The sequence below is a fragment of the Lepisosteus platostomus genome, chromosome 1 (assembly GCF_059453375.1).
Source record: "Lepisosteus platostomus isolate fLepPlt1 chromosome 1, fLepPlt1.hap1, whole genome shotgun sequence".
Taxonomy (NCBI): domain Eukaryota; kingdom Metazoa; phylum Chordata; class Actinopteri; order Semionotiformes; family Lepisosteidae; genus Lepisosteus; species Lepisosteus platostomus.
In genome coordinates, this window is record NC_142611.1 from 72,572,260 (window position 1) to 72,591,802 (window position 19,543).

The following is a 19,543-nucleotide window of genomic DNA, read 5'->3' on the forward strand; positions in this document are numbered from 1 at the left end:
TCGTCCACCTTCGTCTAATTTTTAATTAAATCCTAATTCTGACCCAGCTGTCTTTAACAGACCTAACTAGAGGAGGTTGGGGTGGCAGCTGGCTGTACTGCATTGCTAATTGGTGTGTGAACAGCTGGAATTTACAGTGTTTGTGCTTATAGGTGAGGAAAGCATTTTTTCACAAATCATGCTCCAGTATGACAGTTAATATCTTCTGTCCCAGTAACTGCTGGAGATAGTTACATCAATGAGGTTTGGTTTTTAACTGTGGGTGTGAAGACATCTTTTTGGAACCCCATTTTTCAGCTAAACTCCTTAATTTCAGTCCTCTAACTGTTAACTGTTTCTGTTCATACTGTACTAAAGGACAGTCATGGCAGCAAACCCAGCTATTTTATAAATATAGCTTCCTATATAGATTTCTCTTTTCTCAGTAAAGATAAGTCTTCACTAGCTGGCTTGTTGCTTCTCTAGTCCTAGCACAAAGCAAGGAGCAGGAGAGGTCTCAGATGTAATCATGATCCACCTAGTAACTGTGCTTTAGTCTCCCTTTTAATTTTACCCCATGCTGACTGGCAGAGTTGCATTGGCTTAGGGCAGTCCTGTCCACCAGCCCATAAAGGGAACTCTAGGTAACTGCTCCTGCGGGACCACATCGCACTGTGCACGTATTGGAGCGTGAAGACAGTGGGGGTGTGGGAGCATAATCAGCCTTGCTTTAATACCCTCAGTGAGACTCTGAGCTGGGTTTTGAAATCCACCGTTAAAGATTAGACTTTTGCCTGTGATCATTTAGATATCTTTTGTCCTTTTTTAATTGTTGATTGTTTAACATATTACAGAAGCAAATAATGCAGCAGTATGTTTTCTTTAATGGTCTTTAATGAGAGAGAGAAATAGTGATTCATGACTCATAAATCTCAGTCAATAAAATCACAAGATCCCATGAAATACAATTTCCTGTATTATTATGCCGTATATACTGTACAGTAAAGTATGTGTGCCCCGGCTGAATTTCACAATTTCACTGAAATACCTCCAATAGTGCTCAACCTGCAGGACACTATACAGCTAAATCAGATTCATCTTTCATTAAAACATTGTTTTGTAATACTTTGTTTCAGATTGTTGTCACTCAACCAAAATCCTCTGCAAAACACAGAGGTGGTAGTTACATTTTTAGTATGTATTTCTGCTATTTGTAATGTCTGGCCTTTTTTTGACAAAAAACTTTTTGACAGTTTAAACCCTCACCAATAATTTCCAACCTTGCAGTCAAAGGAACATCCCAAAACTTTGTGACAAATACCATAAACACAGTGTTGTTGAACTAATCATACTAGTGTATAATAACTATTATAAAGTTATACGCTGTGAAGAAAGAATAAATATTAAGGCATCATTTTTTTCTAAGACTCACGATTGTAATAGTAGCCACTTACAAGTGGCAAATCATGAAAATTACACCTCAACAGAAGTACTGATTATGCCTCACTGTGTACTTTTATTTAAAAACAGGCCCTTGAGACTAACATATGTTAATATATGTGAATGTCCCCACATTACTAAATAGAACAGTTCATTTGTTTAATATACAAGTCATTATTAGTGTCTGATGTTGATTTTGTGTCCTTAATAGATATTACTCCCTCTTGATGACATAAAAACCCATCAGCATTGACAGACTTTTTTAGTGTGGGATTCATGGTCTCCTTTGTAGCAAATCACTAAGTTTATGTATTTGTCTAGTGAAGACTTCTAATTGCTTGAACTGCAGTCCTGGACTCCCAATTTTATACTGTATGAAATAGAGACATAGTATGTTATTGGCAGTAGCAAATGAAAAATCTTTTGGTTTATATAAGTGCATAAAAATCATTACAGGCGGCAGCATAGTGGTTAGCATTGCCGCCTGACCAAGCTGGGATGCTGGGTTCAGTTCCGAACCCGGAGTGCTATCTGTGTGGTAGCTGTGTGGTTCGTTTGTTCGTATTTCCTCCGGGAGCTCCAGTTTCCTCCAACAGTCCAAAGACACACTGGTAGGTTAATTGGCTTCTCGGAAAATTTGCCCTGGTGAGGGTGTGTGTGTGTGTTTGTGTCTGTGTGTGCTCTGCAATGGACTGGCATCCTGTCCAGAGTGTATCCTGCCCGGTGCCCAGTGTTTCGCAAGATAGGCTCTGGGCCACCGTGACCCTGAGTTGAATAAGCATTCATTGCAAATGATGTGATGTGAATTATAAGAGCCTGTTTATACAAACCATTGAAAAGCAGCAAAGTGCATAGTCGTACGCTCCTGAACACGCCAAAAGCATTGTCCTTTGTCCTTTTCATTTCATTTTGATTCTAACTTTGATCTCTTCCATTCAGTTCAGTTTTTGGGTTTTGAAAAGATAATTTTGTACTGTAACATCATGATGGATTTGGGTACAAGAGGACGTGGTTGTTTGGTACTTGCTTTCACATTGTGAAAAAGTCAAAAGAAAGTTGGAAGGAGGCACTTCTGTATACAGAATTGGAAATGTTTAGTTTTCATTCCTGTAATAATAGCATTTAACCGGATTCTCAAGAATCTTCTTTATGTAATCAACATACTCTGTTGTCCAGCAGAACTGAGGCTTTTGTTAGCCTCCATTGTTTAAGTACTGTCATATGTGCTTTGTCAGCTATTATCCACCTATAGAGCTGTTTGTTACTCAATCATTTTTTACAGCTCCCAGCTGCCGTCTGCTCATGCTGTGAAAAACACAGCCAGCCGCCACCACAGTCACTTCAAGCAAAATTTCACAGTCTTTTGGCTCAAACTACTGGCAGCATTCCTGAGGACTCTGAGGAAACAATTCCATAAAGTGGCATAAATTAATGTGACTAATTAACATGATGTTAATTATTTGTAAATTGCGTGTTTGGATACACATTACTTGAGAGGCATATGTTATGCTCGATGTTTACTGAAACAAGTGACTGCTAATCCCATCTCTTGAGTGCTCGTTTATGAAGCTGGGCCAATCAACAAGGGTCTTCTTAAAAACAAAAAAAAAAGGGGGTGATGAAAAGCTTTCAAAGAAGAAAGGAAACTGCGAATTTTCTATGAGGAATGAGACAAGTGTCATCAACTATTTTAACTATCCCAGTTGTGTAAATAAATGTTAGTGGTGGGTCTGTTAAGGCTAAGTGAGCAGTGTAAGATGATTTCAATCATAAAGGCAATAAATTAAAAATACATTATGTATCTTTCACTGTAACAGTAAAGGATAGATAAGAAAAAATCTGGGAATATTGTTTTTTAATCAATAATCAATCAATATTTTAAATATACTGGCAGATATTAAATATCACATTTATTATACATATTGTATCATATTATCTGTCTTCTTAACTCCGTAGGCCTGCCATTTTATTCTTCTGTAGTCAGTTTCATTAGATCTGCGAGTTTTCTGCCCTGTGCTACTGGTCTGGATAGTTCCTTAAGATACTGAAGCATGTTTCAGCACAGAAGTGCCTGCAGGTCTAATGAGGGGCTGTCTTCCCTCCAGTATTGAACACATTAGCTCTTAGAATAGCTTGCATCTTATTTGTTTCTAAATCACTGGAGACCTTCATTTTCTCTTCCAAACTGGGTTGCGTTTTTCCATCCCTCGATGTTCTCAAACTGCCGAGAGCTAGTTTTAACAGGCTATGTACAGTATTTATTTAGAAGCCCAAATTTAAATTATGAGCTGGCTAGTCGGTTGCTTTATTTTCCAGTTGAGGTGCAGAGTAGACCCCATTGTCATTCAAGTGTTCTTCATTGTTTTGTGTTTTTATTTTTAGCTTTTCCTACAGATTAGTTAGACACCAAGCCCTGGGATGTATGTGAGAGTGTGATAACACAGCAACAGGTTATGTTTGTGAAGCCGATACTCTGGCTTCTTTCAAGAACCAGCTGGATGAGATCTTTTGATCAATAAGCCATCAATGGGGCTAGATAGACTAAAAGACCTCCAATCATTTTTATATTTTTATATCTCATGATCAGAGCTTAAAACAATAGTAAAATATAGCTAGGACATCAGATAATTTCCAGATCTCTGAAAACAAGACTTTTAAGTGTTGAAGCTGTATGATTCAACAATTAGGGTCATTTATCTGAGCTGTAAATGGCACCATGATTTGCATATACTAGGTGACAGGCATGGAGCTAGCTGCAAGTAAGCTTTAAGATGAAAGAGTATACATCAAGATTAGGTACATGTTGTTCAGGAAACTGAAGGCATGTACTGTATTTTAACCCATTGCGACTTGGCCTTGGAGAAGGCTGTAGTGCTGTCAAACCAGGCACATCTTCAAAAGAAATTTTGCTTTTTTTGTGGATAGTTCCACATCGTTACTATCATTTTTACTCATCCAGAGTCACCCCTGTACAGAAATTAAATCAGATGCAGTACAAGCAAAATAAGTTTAAAGACAAAACAGCACTTTTCAAGATTTCATTAAAAGTTGCGTTGAAATTCAGAATAGAGCAACAAAGTTGTATAACAGAGGGTGTTTTCCATCATGGCTTTGAATCCACGTGTATAAAGGGTTCACACTGATAGTGATCTTCAGTCTTTTAAATAAAATCAAGGAATAATGGCTGTATTATATAAAGTAAGTTCTAATTAATATTATTGTTTTCTCCTACAACTGTTCACAGAATGTTTAGTTATTTCTCACCTGGTTTCAGCATCAGTTGCAGAAGCTGAAATATATTTTTTTCATTACAGCCATTGGAAGAACTCTCATTCCTCGATATTTCAGTACCGTCTTTGAAGGAGGTGTTACTGACTTGTACTACATTCTCAAGCACTCGAAGGAGTCATTCCACAACTCATCCATCACCGTGGACTGTGATCAATGCACCATGGTCACTCAGCATGGAAAACCAATGTTTACAAAGGTAAAGGTTACTTTTAATTCTAACAAGTTCAATTTCAAGACTTTTTGTTCTAGAGTGAAGTTTGACCCCCCTCTTTTCTGTAGCGTTTCAGATACAAGTGATGGCTATCCCTGCCGTGTTGTTTGTTTGCGTTAGGTTTATGTCGGGAATATATGATTACTACTGTCCGTTCAGGTTAATAAGTGACCAGTTATGAAGGTTTGTCTTGTTGCATTAATGCAAAAAAAGTTCCATTATGGATCCTGTCTTATTCCATCACCACCTTCTTCCACTTCTGGAAGGAAGTATTCAGACACTCTTTTTGTAGCCAGTAATTAAAAGGAAAAAAAAAGTCAAGTATTTTCATTGCTATAAGTGATAGTTTCAGAAAATGCAGGACTGATATTCTCTATATAAAATCAGGTATATATGAGATTAATCACTTTCTTAACAAAAAACTAATTTAATTAAAATCTTATGCAGAGCCCTCAACTGGTTGTTACTGATGTGAGTTGGTGCACTTGGTCAAGGAAATACTGTATTTCTAGTTTAACGAGGTGCGAGATATGTAATTATTCATGTCTGAAAAAGCACTCAAATTAAAAGTAGAAGCAGTTAATGGCAGAGCTTCTACTCAGTGTGCAGAGCAGGAGTTATTCTAGAAGCTTAACAAATGTAGCTGCAAATGCAGAGCACAGTGAGGGTTTAGCAGCACAGGCTGGGTTGGTTTTAGCCATTCATGGCGTGAGAATGAAGTGACAAACCTGATCCCGCTGCAGTAATTGAGCCAGCAGGTTTGCCATTACGGAGTACAGAGAAGAATGATCCTCTAGATACCAGGCTGGAGCTGTGCCTCGTATTCACATTGAGCACCCACAGTTCACAACCCTTTTACAAGCGATTAAAGCCCAGTAGCGAGAGACACTGCCGCCGCTCTGTGCCACAGCTCAGGAAGGCAGCCGTGCTGCAGAGCAAATGATGTTGTTGTTGCGCTGCTGCACTGAGGGCACTGCCTCAGTGCCTTGAAGTGGATGCGGTAATTTATTCATGATGGCCAATGCAGGAGCAGCCGTGTTCAGAATTCAACCGAGGGTCGCTCTGCAATTTGCCTGATAAATCGGGCGATCAGAGTGAATCATTTCAGTGGTGTTAAGTGATTACGGAGGAAGAAACGCCCCCTTTTAACCACGTTATAGCATGCATTTACTGTCTCCTTACAACATTGGTTCAAAATTGGTAATGGAAGTGAACACCTGGCACATCCTGAAAGCTGTTTTCCATTAGGTCGTATCTTAAGCTTTTCTAGCAGAACAGAGAAGCCCGCTGCTTTTCAAAGTCCAGTCAGTAGCCTTTATTAGAAAATGCATGATGGTTACCTGAAAAGCGTTCAGTGCTTACACGATCTACTGCAGATAGATAGTCTTCGTGCTGTAACACCTTGCACTGAAGCGGTGGCAAGCACCACCCTAAAGAGTAAAAGGAGCTGGAGTCGGGAGATGTTGCCTGCGCTACAGCTCATGCCTATCACTGCCTGCTCCTGCCTTTAACAGCTCCCATTTAACACAACACTCGGAAGCTTGACTGGCGGGACTTTATTATTCCCCCCCACTCCCTCCCCGGAGATACAATTGCTCATCCCATCACAGAGGAAAGCTCCGTCCCTGCTGTGTTCAATCAAGATCTGTAAACCTGTACCATCAGGAGGGAGATTCAGCCCGCAGTCTGACTGTTAGAGCCCATCCACTATCACAATGCTCCCATTCGCGAGATGCAGTAATCTGCTTGCCTGCCTGCAGTGGGTCATGATTATGTTTGTATATACCTTTAAGTGTTAAAGTAGGACTTTAGGCTTTTTGTTTGTGCTCATTTCTGCATTCGTTCCCTGCTAGTCTGTGTTTCTTCTAATCCTGTGGTTTTACAAAGCAAATAAGCAGAGGCTGTGCAGCAAATTACAATCTTTATTCTAACTCTTTGTGTCTTCTGTATGATATGTCACTCTTGTGCGCAGCTTTTTGCATTCATTGTTTTGATATATTGAGAATAAATCAAATTAAACTTGTATTGCATGTTATTGATATTGAGCAGGTTGTCTTTCATTAAAAAAGTAAGTCTTGTTCGATATGTACTGCTAGAAGGCATGGACATGTATGCTTGCATTAGATGGAGGAATGACAAAAATGGATTGAAGTAAAGTACTGGATAATAAAGAAATGTTGTGTTTCCTGAAACCTCCAAACAAGATATATTAGTTCAGTATAAAGATACCTGTTAGGAGTAAGTTGATAAAATGCAGGGGGCTTCACGGTAAATAGGTAAGAATTCTGAAACTGCCCTGTCCAGGATAAATGTAAATTGAGATCGTTTTTTAATTAAACAGCTTGTAGGTCAGTGGCCTGTAGTTGGGTATTGTTAGAAACACTATTCCTGTCAACAATGACCCTGAAGAGGAAAATTGTCTTTGTACCATCATGACCTTTAAATATGTCATCATGACTTTTAAATATGGCAAAACCTGTCCAAGGAGCTGTCTCGAGCTGTCAAAAGCTACCTAATTGTCCAAAACCAATGTAAATGTTAGTTAACATGTGTATGCACCATCTTAATTTTATGTTCTTAACTTTTATTAGAAAGTATTTTTAGATAATAGTTTATTATCTAAAAGCATTTACTGTTTACTGTGCAATTCTGTAATAAACTCATTCTTGAACGTTGTGTACATCCATACTGCAAGGCATTAAAAAGACACCAAGTGTTAGAACCAATAGCACAGAATTTTAATGCTTTTCAATATACAGTATTTACAGATACTAATTATATTTACAGATATTAATACATTTAATTTCATTTTACTTATATTGTTAGAGTTCATTTCTCTTCATTTATTTGATCTTGAGGTATTTATTACTTTTTTGTTTTTGTAATATTTTGATTCCTTTATGGGAGAAACATGCTGTCGGTGCTCTCAAGCCTACTGTGGTCTGTGCAGCAATAGAGTGGCATACCTTGATTTTGTGCTATGAAGCCGGGATGAATCTGAGCTTTAAGAAGCCGTGGTGTTTTCTGTTGTTACAGTGGCAATTCATAATCTATAATATTGTAGAGTATGTATATTATTATTATTGTACATAATTATTATTATTGAATATTATTGGATATAATATATATAATATAATATAGAATATTATTATAATACATAAAAATAACTGCAATACATGTTTTAGGTGTTTATTTTTGACCTCATAACAGTCTGTTTAAACTTGCCTTTGGGCTCATAAATATCACTAAGAAACTGCTTAATTCAGACCTGTTGTTGACTTCTTCCATTGTGAACACCTCAGTGAGTACTCATTTAGTTCTTCAGCCATTTGTCTTTTTTATGTAGAGGTTTCTCATTATTGTCCCAGATTCATTTTACTTCATTCTATATTGTTATTTTAGTACTGAATAATTATTTATTATTTACCCATTGGATTATTTACCATTGTATTTGAATGTTCCACATTTGAAGTGTTGTAATTTTGGGACAAACATTAAAAAAAAGTTTTATTTCAGAGTTCTTTCAAAGTTCCAAATGTTTTCTTTAGTGAAGTACTCTTAGTGTTGTATAAGCAATAACACCTACGGATTTATTTGTATTTCTCATTTCAAATGTTGCATTTGTTGTTGTTTTTTTCCAATTAAGATCCTACCTCTTTCCCCCAAGTAAATCATCCCTGCTTTCAGCTTAATTCCTCTTCATGCAGATCCTGAATTTAAATTATTCATTAGCTCTCGATTTCGTAAGAACAAAGAACCGTATGAGGAGCTGCACAGCATAAGACATTAAGAAGTTATTTTTCAGGTTAACCTTCATCAGTTACTGTGGCTAAGTTATGTTAATGTAACTTCTGGGACTGAAGAAGACTTGATTTTCTCAGAGTACTGCAATTCTATTATTTTGTACATGACCCAAGAATATGTTAATATTACAGTTATAGTGGAGATATCAGTATTTTTATGTGGCATGAGAACTAACTGAAACCTGCATGTTCATGATGTTTCTAGTAAAGTATTTGTTTTGTACATAAAAAATATTAAGACTGACTTAATAGAAAACACTTTTAATTTTTTTGTTTCATATACTGTAGCTAATCATTTGCCTAGAATAAATGAATGTGCAGCACTCTTTTAAAATAATTTGCTCTCCATACAGTATGTTTTTACATTTGATGTATAATTTCTTGTTCATATGCAGTGCCTTGCAAAATAATTCAGAACCTTCTGAAATTTATGATGCTGAATTTACAAAATTATGCTTACAGTTTTTTCAAACTTAATATGTTATTCAAAGCCTGAATAATCTGAAGACTTTTAAGGGTGAGGTAAGTAAACACTAAAGGTAAAAAAATTGAATATGTTGATTGTGTATGTATTGAGAACCATTAATTCAATATTTGATGGGAACCTTCTCAACCACTATAGATACAGTATTTTTGGGTAAATCTCTGCTGAGCTCACTGGCTGGTACAGTTTATGCCTGTTGCTCACTCTCAAGTTGCTTATAGACAACAGTTTTTAAATCTTTCCTCAGATTCTCAATAGGATTAAGTCAGGACTTTGACTGAGCCTCTCAGTGACATCCACTTTAAAATACTTATGGCACTGCAGTGTTTTGGTAGTGTGGTAATTTTGGCCTTGTGCTTTGGATCATTGTCCTGCTGAAAGGTCAGCTTTCTCCCTAGTTTAAAGCCTATAGCAGACTGATACAGGTTTTCTTCTAGTATTTGCATGTACTTTGCTCCATCTTTTTCCTTCTGACCTGACAAGATTTCCAGTCCCCGATGAGGAGAAGCAGCCACATTCTTGACTATAGGGATCTTGTGCTGTGTTGGGTCTGAGCCATACGTAACGCTTAGCAACCTAGCAACTTTGGCGACATCAGACCAACTTTAGCCTCATTTGTCACATCTTTTTTTTTGGCATCATGTAGGTGATGTGTTCAAACTCCATGTGGTTTTTCCACTTTACCATACAGGCCCTTTCTGCTGACTGGTAGCTCAGTAGCTCTTTGAAACTTGTTGTTGGCATCACAGTGGCATCCCCCACCATCTCACATCCTTCTTGAATGGCTACACAGTTCGGACAGACAGTTTTTCTGGGCGGTGCAATGTGTGATGATTTAGACGCCTGAACTCGCTTTGACTCGCTACTTGACTCACTTTGAATGATCCTTAGTCTTCATGAATGATGCTTTTCTTGAAATTCACTACCTGATCACCTGGCTCCTTGAGTTTTTTTTGCACATGTATCAATTTAGGTTTGCCAAAGCAGAAGGTTTGAAAAACCTATGTGATATTGACTTTTTCTTTTTTCTTTCATATTAATTATCTGTTTACTTCTTTTTTGCTTTGAATGTATGGAGTAGGTTGTGTATATAATATATAATTCTTGCTACTTCAAAGTGTGATAACTGCAAGCTTTGAAAACATTTGTAAGACACGTTATACTGTCTATTAACAGTTGCCATATTGATAATGTGGCTCATTCTGATTTCTGAAATCCACTGTACTTCTTCAAACACTATTTGTATGATATTGAAGCTACAATGATGTGGCCATAACTCTCCCTGTACATATACAGTATGTGTAACATAGCCTTATATTTGACAAATATCCCTAAAGAAATAATTGAAATTTTGCATAATTACTGGATCAGAAATTTGAGATACTAAGATATCTATGAGTATGGTATGAGTTTTGTAAGATTTTCAAAGAGCCTCCTGTATTGATTCTTAATAAAAAAGTAGTAACGCATCTTCTGAGGTAGAATTGACATCCTTAATAGATATAGACTTTATGGGATGTAAAACTCTTCAAATATGTTGAAAAATAAGTTGTAATTACATATGTACAGTAAATAAATTATAAATGTGAGATATGTATCATGCACTCACATTACGATATGTAACATAGATAGTCCCATACCTATGAATGTTATTTACTGTTAGTGTGCAATACACTACAGAAATAGTAAAAATGTCAGGAAAAATAAAACTTTTTGTAGTAAGTGAAAGCTAGTGCAAACTCATCACACTTGATGAATCAGTATATACTGTAGTTGAGTCAATTTGCAGGCTGATGTTTTTAAAGTGTGATTATTGCCTTAGAAAATGACATATTATCTTCACAGCCAACTTCCAAGTTCTTAAAAGCCCCATTAATTTTACAATTTGTTGCTGTGTTTTTTTACATTTTAGTCTGATTTTATTTGTGGCTTTTATTTATTTTATTAGTCTGGTTTTTATAAGTGTGTAATGACAAACACTTTTAAAAGTGAATTAAAATTTGCATGTATTTGACAATTTGTGATTACAATTACAAGACAAACACTGATAGGATTCACTTGCTCTGCCAAACAAATCCAAATTATATATGTCACTGGGAGCTTAGGGATAGTTTGCAAATATACAAAGATCTGACATTGTGACATTTATAAAGGCCTTCCAAGTGGCTCACCCACTTACCTAAGTAAGATGCACTTTCCTAAGCACAGGGTAAGAATTACAGTTGCAGGTTTGAGCCTTGGTCATGTCACTAGCTGACTGTGACTGGGATTGCCTAAGTGATGGCGTGCAGTTGTCTGAGTGCCACCAAGGGCATGGTGGGATTAATCAGCCAGGACTCTTTCGGTTCTCAGCGGCACAGCGATCCCTGTGGCCTCCTGTGCTCTTCCAGGCAAATGGTGCTGTCTGTGCCCAGCCAGAGTGGGTCTGTGTTATCTGTGATGTGTTCAAAGACAAGTAACTTGCAGTCGGGCATGCTGGAAGAGTCTGCCTGCACTTCCTCATTCTCTCCTGTGTGCGATCGCAGGGTTTGTAGCTGAGAGCTGTGATGCAAAACAAACATACAACAGGCTCTTACAAATTCAATAGTCAAGATTTTTTATTTGCCGTATACAACAAGTGTATTGGAATGCTTACTCGTTCAGCTGCACCCAGTAACCGCAGAGAAAAAAAAAATATGGTGAGCATAACAAAAATAAGTGATGATAAAACGGAAAACAGTATCATTTACTCCATCCATAAAAGGGTGTCTCATGGATGATTGTTAAGTTTTTCAGTGTAATAATAACCCCAAAGGTCTAGTGTAACTAAATGTAAATTGCTTGCTAAATGTAAATCAGATTTTTTTCAGATTTAAAAAAAAAGAATGAGCTTGACAAAAGAGCTGAAGAAGAATGTTGCAGATTTCAAAGTGTGATCTGGGTGGAATGGGCAATGACACTGAGCTAAAGCTTTTATATTACAGAACGCCTAGCTGCAAACAAAGTGGTGTATGTTTATAGGACATCTTATTATATAATAATACATAAAATATTGCTATTATATTCATATGGTATATCATTTACATACTGAGTCATATTAAAAACATGGCCCTGAAAGCAATATACATTTCTGACAAAACACCATCAGTCACCTTCTTGGTAGCTTGACCTTGAAGGTACGAGGGGAAACCAGGAGAAGGTTTCTGCTATTTGGCGGTGTATTGATTTGAATAAAGCTGTGAAGTTGTGTTGGAATAGTCCATTGTATTTCTTAAACGGAAAGTTTCTCCTCTTCTTTAAACCGCACACCTCCTAAAGAGATTTCACAGCCTCCACAAGATCCACACAAGACAAGGCAGTGAAAAGGTGGAGGTGATGCAGATTTTATTTTGGAGTGCATAGTACCAGAATGGGTTAAATGATATATTCACTACTTGTAGGGGAAAAAATGTTCTTTTTTTAGTTTTCTTCTCTGGCATGGTCTAGTGGTACCACGTGACAGGCTGTATGCCTGCCAGCCTCTTTCTTGTTGATCCTCCGGAGACCATCTGTGCTGGGGGCATTGATTAGAGTGTGTCTGCTGGGATTACATCTTTTCTGTTGCCATGCCAACTAATCAGCTGATTTCAGTTTCCATAGCAACAAAATGTCAGAGCTCAGAGTACCGTAACATGAATTCAGCAAAACAGCAAATGTTTTCTTAATTGGCGACTCGTGATTTAAGATTCTTTGTCTTGAAAATGTGTATTGGTTATAACAATTTTTGTAAATGTAAAAATAGTTTTAAAAAATGAGGAAACTATTTTGTCTGGATAACTTACATATTTTTAATAATGGATTGAAAGGTTTTCATTTTCAATTTTTTTTTGCTAACAGCGCTGCATAATTAAAGAAAAACCTTTACATAAAGTAATTCACATTAATTGTACACTGTTGTCTTGAGGAGCATCAAAATGTCTGGAGATTGCAAAGCTGTTGTCTTTTGCTTTGTGCTAAAAATAAAGAAGTTTATGACTTAATGTTGTACTGCTAATATTGCATTGCCTCTCCTATTCATAATAAAAAATACACTATCGCAAGAAAAAGGAGAGTTTCTTTGTATTTATTGCATTAGTCTTTATTGCATGAAGAGTGAAAAAGCAAAACTGTTGGCAAAGCTCTGGTATGAATATACAGTATAGTAACTGCAGTTGACAAGCCAAGACCTGCACTTTTGTGACAGACATTCAGCATAAATTAGATATCTTGTGTTTTGTAATTTCAACATTTATAAATTAATTAAACCCAGCATATTATACCTCACTTTAATTTTACTTTTACTTTAAATAATATGGAAAGTTTCTTGACTTGTGTTAGTGAAAGGGCTAGAGGGAAAATATTACCCTTTAATGAACCCGTGTCTCTTATTTATGCAGTTAAGACATGCTGGTTAGGTACTTATGGGAGGTTTATTGTATGAAGCAGTTTTCAAGCACATTTTGACTTTTGACAACCACAAATTCAGGCAGAGGAGCACAAAGCAAAATCTTGTTAAGTGCCTCTTGTAGAGTGCAGGGCAAGTATTTGATTGCATTTTATAATCTATGTATACTGTATACTCCAAAGTGAAATTGGGGGGAATTTAAGTGTTAAGGGTTTTGGAGAGTAAAAATCACCTGTATACACTTCCAGCTATGGGTTTTATGTGTCTGTTTTTCTTAGTCTGTGTACTGTATTACAATGGTATTCATTTCTTTTGAAATTTATGTTTAAGTAGACATAATTTCATAGGGTAAAGTCCTTGGTGTTTAGTTAATAAAATAAAAAAATCCTGAAATTAGGAAATAAATACATTTTGCAGCTCATGCCACATAGTCATTCTTGGTTATTATAACCTACATTTTGTAATTTTTGGAAGGTTATTTTTTGTATGTATGTGAATGATTAGAATAACAATCATACTTATATCTTATGTAAAAAAAAATATATATATTTTTTTTTTATTTGTGAAGATAGTCTGGTAGTGACTTTTCTCGACCAGGTTTCTATTGTGACCTGCCGTAACTTATTCAGTTAATTTTAAATGTTGGGCAATTGTTCATTTTTTTTTCTGCAAAAATCCGTTGGTGACCTGAAACATGCTTTAAGCTTTTTGCCTTCTATTTGTTTTTAATATGCTTTAACTTAGAGTTAGCCCCAATAAGTATCTTGTATCGTGAAAAACACATGTCAAAAAAAAAAAGGAACAGGATTGTTTGCAGAATAAGGACAAATAGGCAGAAGAAAATAAAGTTTTATCTTGAATATCAGCCTAAAGCATATGGCAAATATTTTTTAATGCATGAATTATTGTAATCTATGAACAATTTTTAGAAGAAAATATCAAGAAAGAATTGTTTTATGTTTGATACTCATGGTAAAGTGATTCTTAGGTAGGCTTTTCAGAAAGTGGAATTAAAGAGATTGAAACCAAGTATCGGTAGTAAGGGCTGGTGAACACACTAACAGCAAGTTCCCTTTGTCTCAACAGGTTTGTACAGAAGGACGCCTGATTCTTGAGTTCACATTTGATGATCTCATGAGGATTAAGGCATGGCACTTCACAATCAGGCAGTACAGGGAACTGGTCCCTCGCAGCATTTTAGCGATGCATGTAAGTTTTTTTTAAATTTGGTGTTATCAGTAACCACTTTGTATTTTTTGGATCCTAAAGTTTTTCTGCCTATCTAGAACTATAGTTTTTGCAATATAAGCGAAACTAAACTGAATAACCGGTACAGTAAAAGCTGATTTCATTCTTTGACAAAGGTATCTGGGCAAGCCACATATTGTGCATGAAACTAATTATTCTTAAATATATAACTGTCTGTTCAGGTAATAAATTGGGAACATGATAGAAAAGAGCAACACAAATGGTGGAACAAATTTGCGGTGATATGATTCAATATATGATTCAGACGAAACTACTCAGAAAAACAGCAGAATGATTCAGCTTTCTCAAAAGCACCGATTGAGTATTAATAACAAAAATAATTACTTCAACTAGCTCCAGGTGCGGAAGACCGAGTGAGTTTCCTACAAAATGTGAAATGTAATCATTTTAAGGGGATCATCAAAGTCCTTGGATGACTACAGGAAAGCTGACACAAGAAGTTAGAGAAGATGGTCAAGACATTTACAAGCAGACAATGTAATGTTCATTTAACAAAATGTTGTTAACCTTAGCCAGGCGATCTTGTCCTGCCCTCACTGCCATGCTGAGAACAGACCAAGGCCACGGTGCTGGAGAAAAGCCGCAGTCAAGCAAGTCCACGTCAACCATGCTTTTCTCCTGGGTCATCTCCATTCCCATGGCCAGCGATGGATGGTCTCTAGTTGAGCTCTGGCTTGGTCAGTTACAGTATGGCATCCACACAAGCAACGTGTCCATTGAAGTGGGCATTACCAGGCACTTTGTCCATCTGTAGTCTTCAGCATGATGTCCTGAAGTGAATAAAGAGTATCCTCTGCGAACAACATTGATCAAAGACGTGCAGTGTCCATAATAGTAATGGAAGAAACTTAGATACTGCACCAGTCAGTGGACTGGTTATTCACATGCCGGCAGCTGACTATGTAGAGTCTGTGTAGAGTTCCTCTTTCAGATTCATGGTCTTATGTGGTAATGTAATGTTTGTGTGGAGCAGTTAACAGAACCAGCCTCGAGATGTACATAGACTACCCAAAGAGGGCAGATAAGATGACAGACTACACTGCATTAGAGACTTCAGTGTGGAGTTGTGGTCAATGGTGGATAATCTGCATGTGACAAATGTTTGTTATTGGCTCTGACCAACAAGATTAGGATGAAAGGTTTGCCCGGGTAACGTGATTCCATGATAGCTCTTGCGCTTGTGTCTGCACTTTTAAGATGTGCTATCAATGGATAAAAACCAACATGTAATTTAAGAAAGGCAATGCACAGAAGAAAGCTATCAGAAGTTCTCATCGAATACTTAAAGGTGCTTGATTACTCCTATAGTCTGATTGTTTTGTCAGACAAATCCAAATTAGTTTTGTATTTAGCCATGAAAGCTAAATGTGTCTGGAGGAAGACCAGGGAAGAATTAAAAAAATTCCCCCTGCCCAGTGTTAAACAAGGTGGAGGTTATGTGATGTTATGGGTTTGTTTTTCTTTGCCAAGCACTGGAGACCTTTGTACTGCTGAAGGTTTAATGAGAACAACAGAATACAGAGAAACCTTGCACTCTTGGGTTATGTGCCACTAGAGAGCTTATTGGATGGAAATTTGTATTCCAGCGGAATACTGACCCTAAGCATTCTGTGAAATCCATAGGGGAAATTTTGGGGAAAAAAGGGAGGATTAAAGTTATGGATTTGCCATTTCAGTCCCCAGACTTGAATCCCATCGAGAGTTGTGGATGTCTTGAGGGCTACTGCAGCAGAGAGGGAACCGAAGCCAATTGCAAAAATCATGTGTAGAAACATAGGCATAAAAAATCTCTGAGAAGATGGCAGGGACTGGGTTCAAAATAGAAAAGTGCTGTAAAGGATGCAAAGAGAGGGCACACAAAATAGTAAGTATGTGTGGCCAGAAAATTTTATCAAAGTCTGGAATGATACATTTTTCTGTTAATGTGTGTTTTCTCTACACATAATGCTTTTGTCTGTCATCATGTGATTGAATTATATATTTTTATGTTGGAAATATATAATTTGGGAAATAATGTTTTCTGTAAGATATTTGCTGTTTTTCTTTTGAAAAACATTGCTTTCATTTGAATGATTCAATAGTAATTGATTGAGTTGGTGAGGTGAGCTAAAAGTATTTTTCTTGATGTGATTTCCATCTTTAATGTGCATGAGAATAATGTCTGTGGGGAAATAACATGGAGAGACTAGCAGAATAAACTACTGTAGCACAGTGCAGGTTAAGAATGCATCCTGCATTGTATTTGTTTTTTAGTTTACTGTTGGATATTGGTAATGCACTTACAAAATAGTGACTACAACTAAGCCTGTGCTCCTTTTTTCTAAAATGTTAATTATATGTTTATATTTTACATAAGTTACTTTACACTGGACTTTTTCATACTTTTTGATTCATAAAATACGATGGTAAGTTATATTTCACAGATCAAAATGTATTGGCTTTTCTGGTCTTCATTTGTAGGATCACTATTTATGTTATGGGTCTTTTTTGCCTGTTTTATAGGTTACTATAATGGATTATAGGATATGAGAAATGGACACCTTCAGTGGATCTAGTATAACTAACTCATTCAGCAATGGCCTTAATTTTGTTTTCTATTTACAGAAAGTTAAGTCGCTCATCATTTAATTCTGCTGCAGTTATAACACCTTTAATCTAGCCAGCTTTCTTGAGTAAAACTGCCCTTTTCCTTTGGCGGATTGTGACTTGATTGTGTCTTACAATTTACTTTCAGCACAGGATTTTCTTTCTTCACCTGCAGTAATACTGTTGTCATTAACCCTTTTCAGAACTGTTGAGCAGAAAGAGCATCAGTAAATCAATTGCATTGGTAGCAACCATCAAAAGGGAAACCTGAAATTATATCTTGAGCAGCTGAAAAATGTTTTATCTGTTAAGACTATGCTCAGTCTTGGGACTGAGGATATACATATTTTATTCCTGTTGTATATCTCCAGAAGTTTATGCCTTTAGATATTGAAGTCAGTATCCTTTTTGCCCCTTTTATTTTGGGAAATGAAGTTGTGCACTGTATACCTTACCTAAAGACAAAACATTCTTTACTGTTTTAGGAAATGCTTATACATTATACTGATTCCCTTTACATTCCAGAGCATGTGTGTTCCGTTAGTGTCTGTTCTTGGATCAGGACAGACATGGGACTTGTGAAGCCGTTGGTGATGTCAGACCACGTTTTTTACAAGACCACAAAGCTCACAGAACAGTGATGTTCCGCAGTTAAATACTGGTTTTTAATGTGTTTTTACAGTGTACTTGACAGTGACAGCATCAATATGACTGAGATAATTGAATGTAATTGAATTAATTAATAAATTGAATTCAAATTATTTTTTTTCACATTTATAGCACTACCATGCATATACCCAGCATATTCATGTTGTGCAGAGCCTCTTAGCTTCATTAAAGATAAAGGTGGAATGTCAGCTTTGACTAAATGGCCTTACAATTTCTGCCAATCAATTTTTTTTCTTTTGAATATAACACCTCCTGAGAAAAAAGAACATTTAATAATGTTTTTAAGAATTATTGGTTTAAATTGTGCTGAACCTTAGACCTAAATTTAGCTTCATGAGATAACGCTAGCATTTACATGTGTAGATCTGCCTGTGTTTGCTGTAGTGTTTCTGTGTAGCCTGTGATTTTGTCAAATCTCATAAGGAATTATGAAGCATTAAATTGGTCCCTCAGGGTATCTGTCTTGGTCCCACTTTGGGGAAAAAATCCATTGCAGAACCCAATGGAATGCTGAGCATTTGATGAACCTGCTCCTTTTGATCACAGCTTTACTTAATGAGAAGGGAGTGGGCTGGCCCTGAAGCCAAAAGCCAAGGTATCAATTCTAGAACTGAAATGAAAGTGCGTTAAATACTTATTTCACTTAATTGACAGCCATAATGTACTAGCTCGCTATTTTTCTCAATTCAGTAATGTAAGCTAATTTTTTTTCTTTCATGGATATCTTTACAAAGTGTTTTTTCAGTAAATGTGTATAAGAAAGCATACATTTGTAATTTGCAAACTGCTTCCAAAAACTGAAAACAAAATACTAAATCTATATGATAAGCAAAATGCTACCTTCCAAATTCCAGCAGGTTGCTGTCTAACTTTTAATGTAGAAATCATCATCTTTCAGTTAATTTTGACAGCTAATAAGTTATGTAAATTGTAAGTATTTAATCTCTGATAGGTTCAGTGCAACCTAATTACTAAGCAACCAGAAAATCACCCTGCCTGACTGAAAATCCAGTAACTGTCAAAAAGCAACAGGGCCTCGGCACCAATATCATCTGGTAGCCACATCACTGCGGCAGCTAATTCTCTTGAGCAAAGGACTGTTAGTGTTAGTATTTCTGCTGCATAACTGCAGGTTCTGTTTAGGGAGTGAGGAAAAGGCAGAGAGATTATGATTGTGACTGCAGTCCCAATTTCTCAGACTGTTGATTAAATCTCAGTAACAAAATAAACTGGAAATTGGACAAATTTCAAATTAAGTGTAAAATTGTGAATGTAATGTACGTTTGTCATGTTGTTGAAAACTGCTGGTCTCGCCAGGATGAGAGGGAGAGTTTGCACAAATCGTGACATGGAGCAGCCCTTCCTGCTCTCTAGTCTCTGTAAGCGAATGAGAAAGATGCAAAACAAGC

The 19,543-nt window shown here is 36.6% G+C and overlaps 1 protein-coding gene across 7 annotated transcripts in view; it reads left to right on the top strand.

Annotated features, from left to right (window-relative positions):
- ldb2a (LIM domain binding 2a) overlaps positions 1 to 19,543 on the top strand; it is a 214,467-nt gene that overhangs the window by 163,651 nt on the left and 31,273 nt on the right. For 6 of the 7 annotated variants that reach the window (XM_088636833.1, XM_088636813.1, XM_088636804.1 and 3 more), the window contains 2 exons: positions 4,734 to 4,906; positions 14,697 to 14,819. In XM_088636833.1, coding sequence (XP_088492959.1) covers positions 4,734 to 4,906; positions 14,697 to 14,819 — 296 coding nt within the window. The remainder of the gene's footprint in view (positions 1 to 4,733; positions 4,907 to 14,696; positions 14,820 to 19,543) is intronic. The other variant, XM_088636859.1, reaches the window with a different exon arrangement.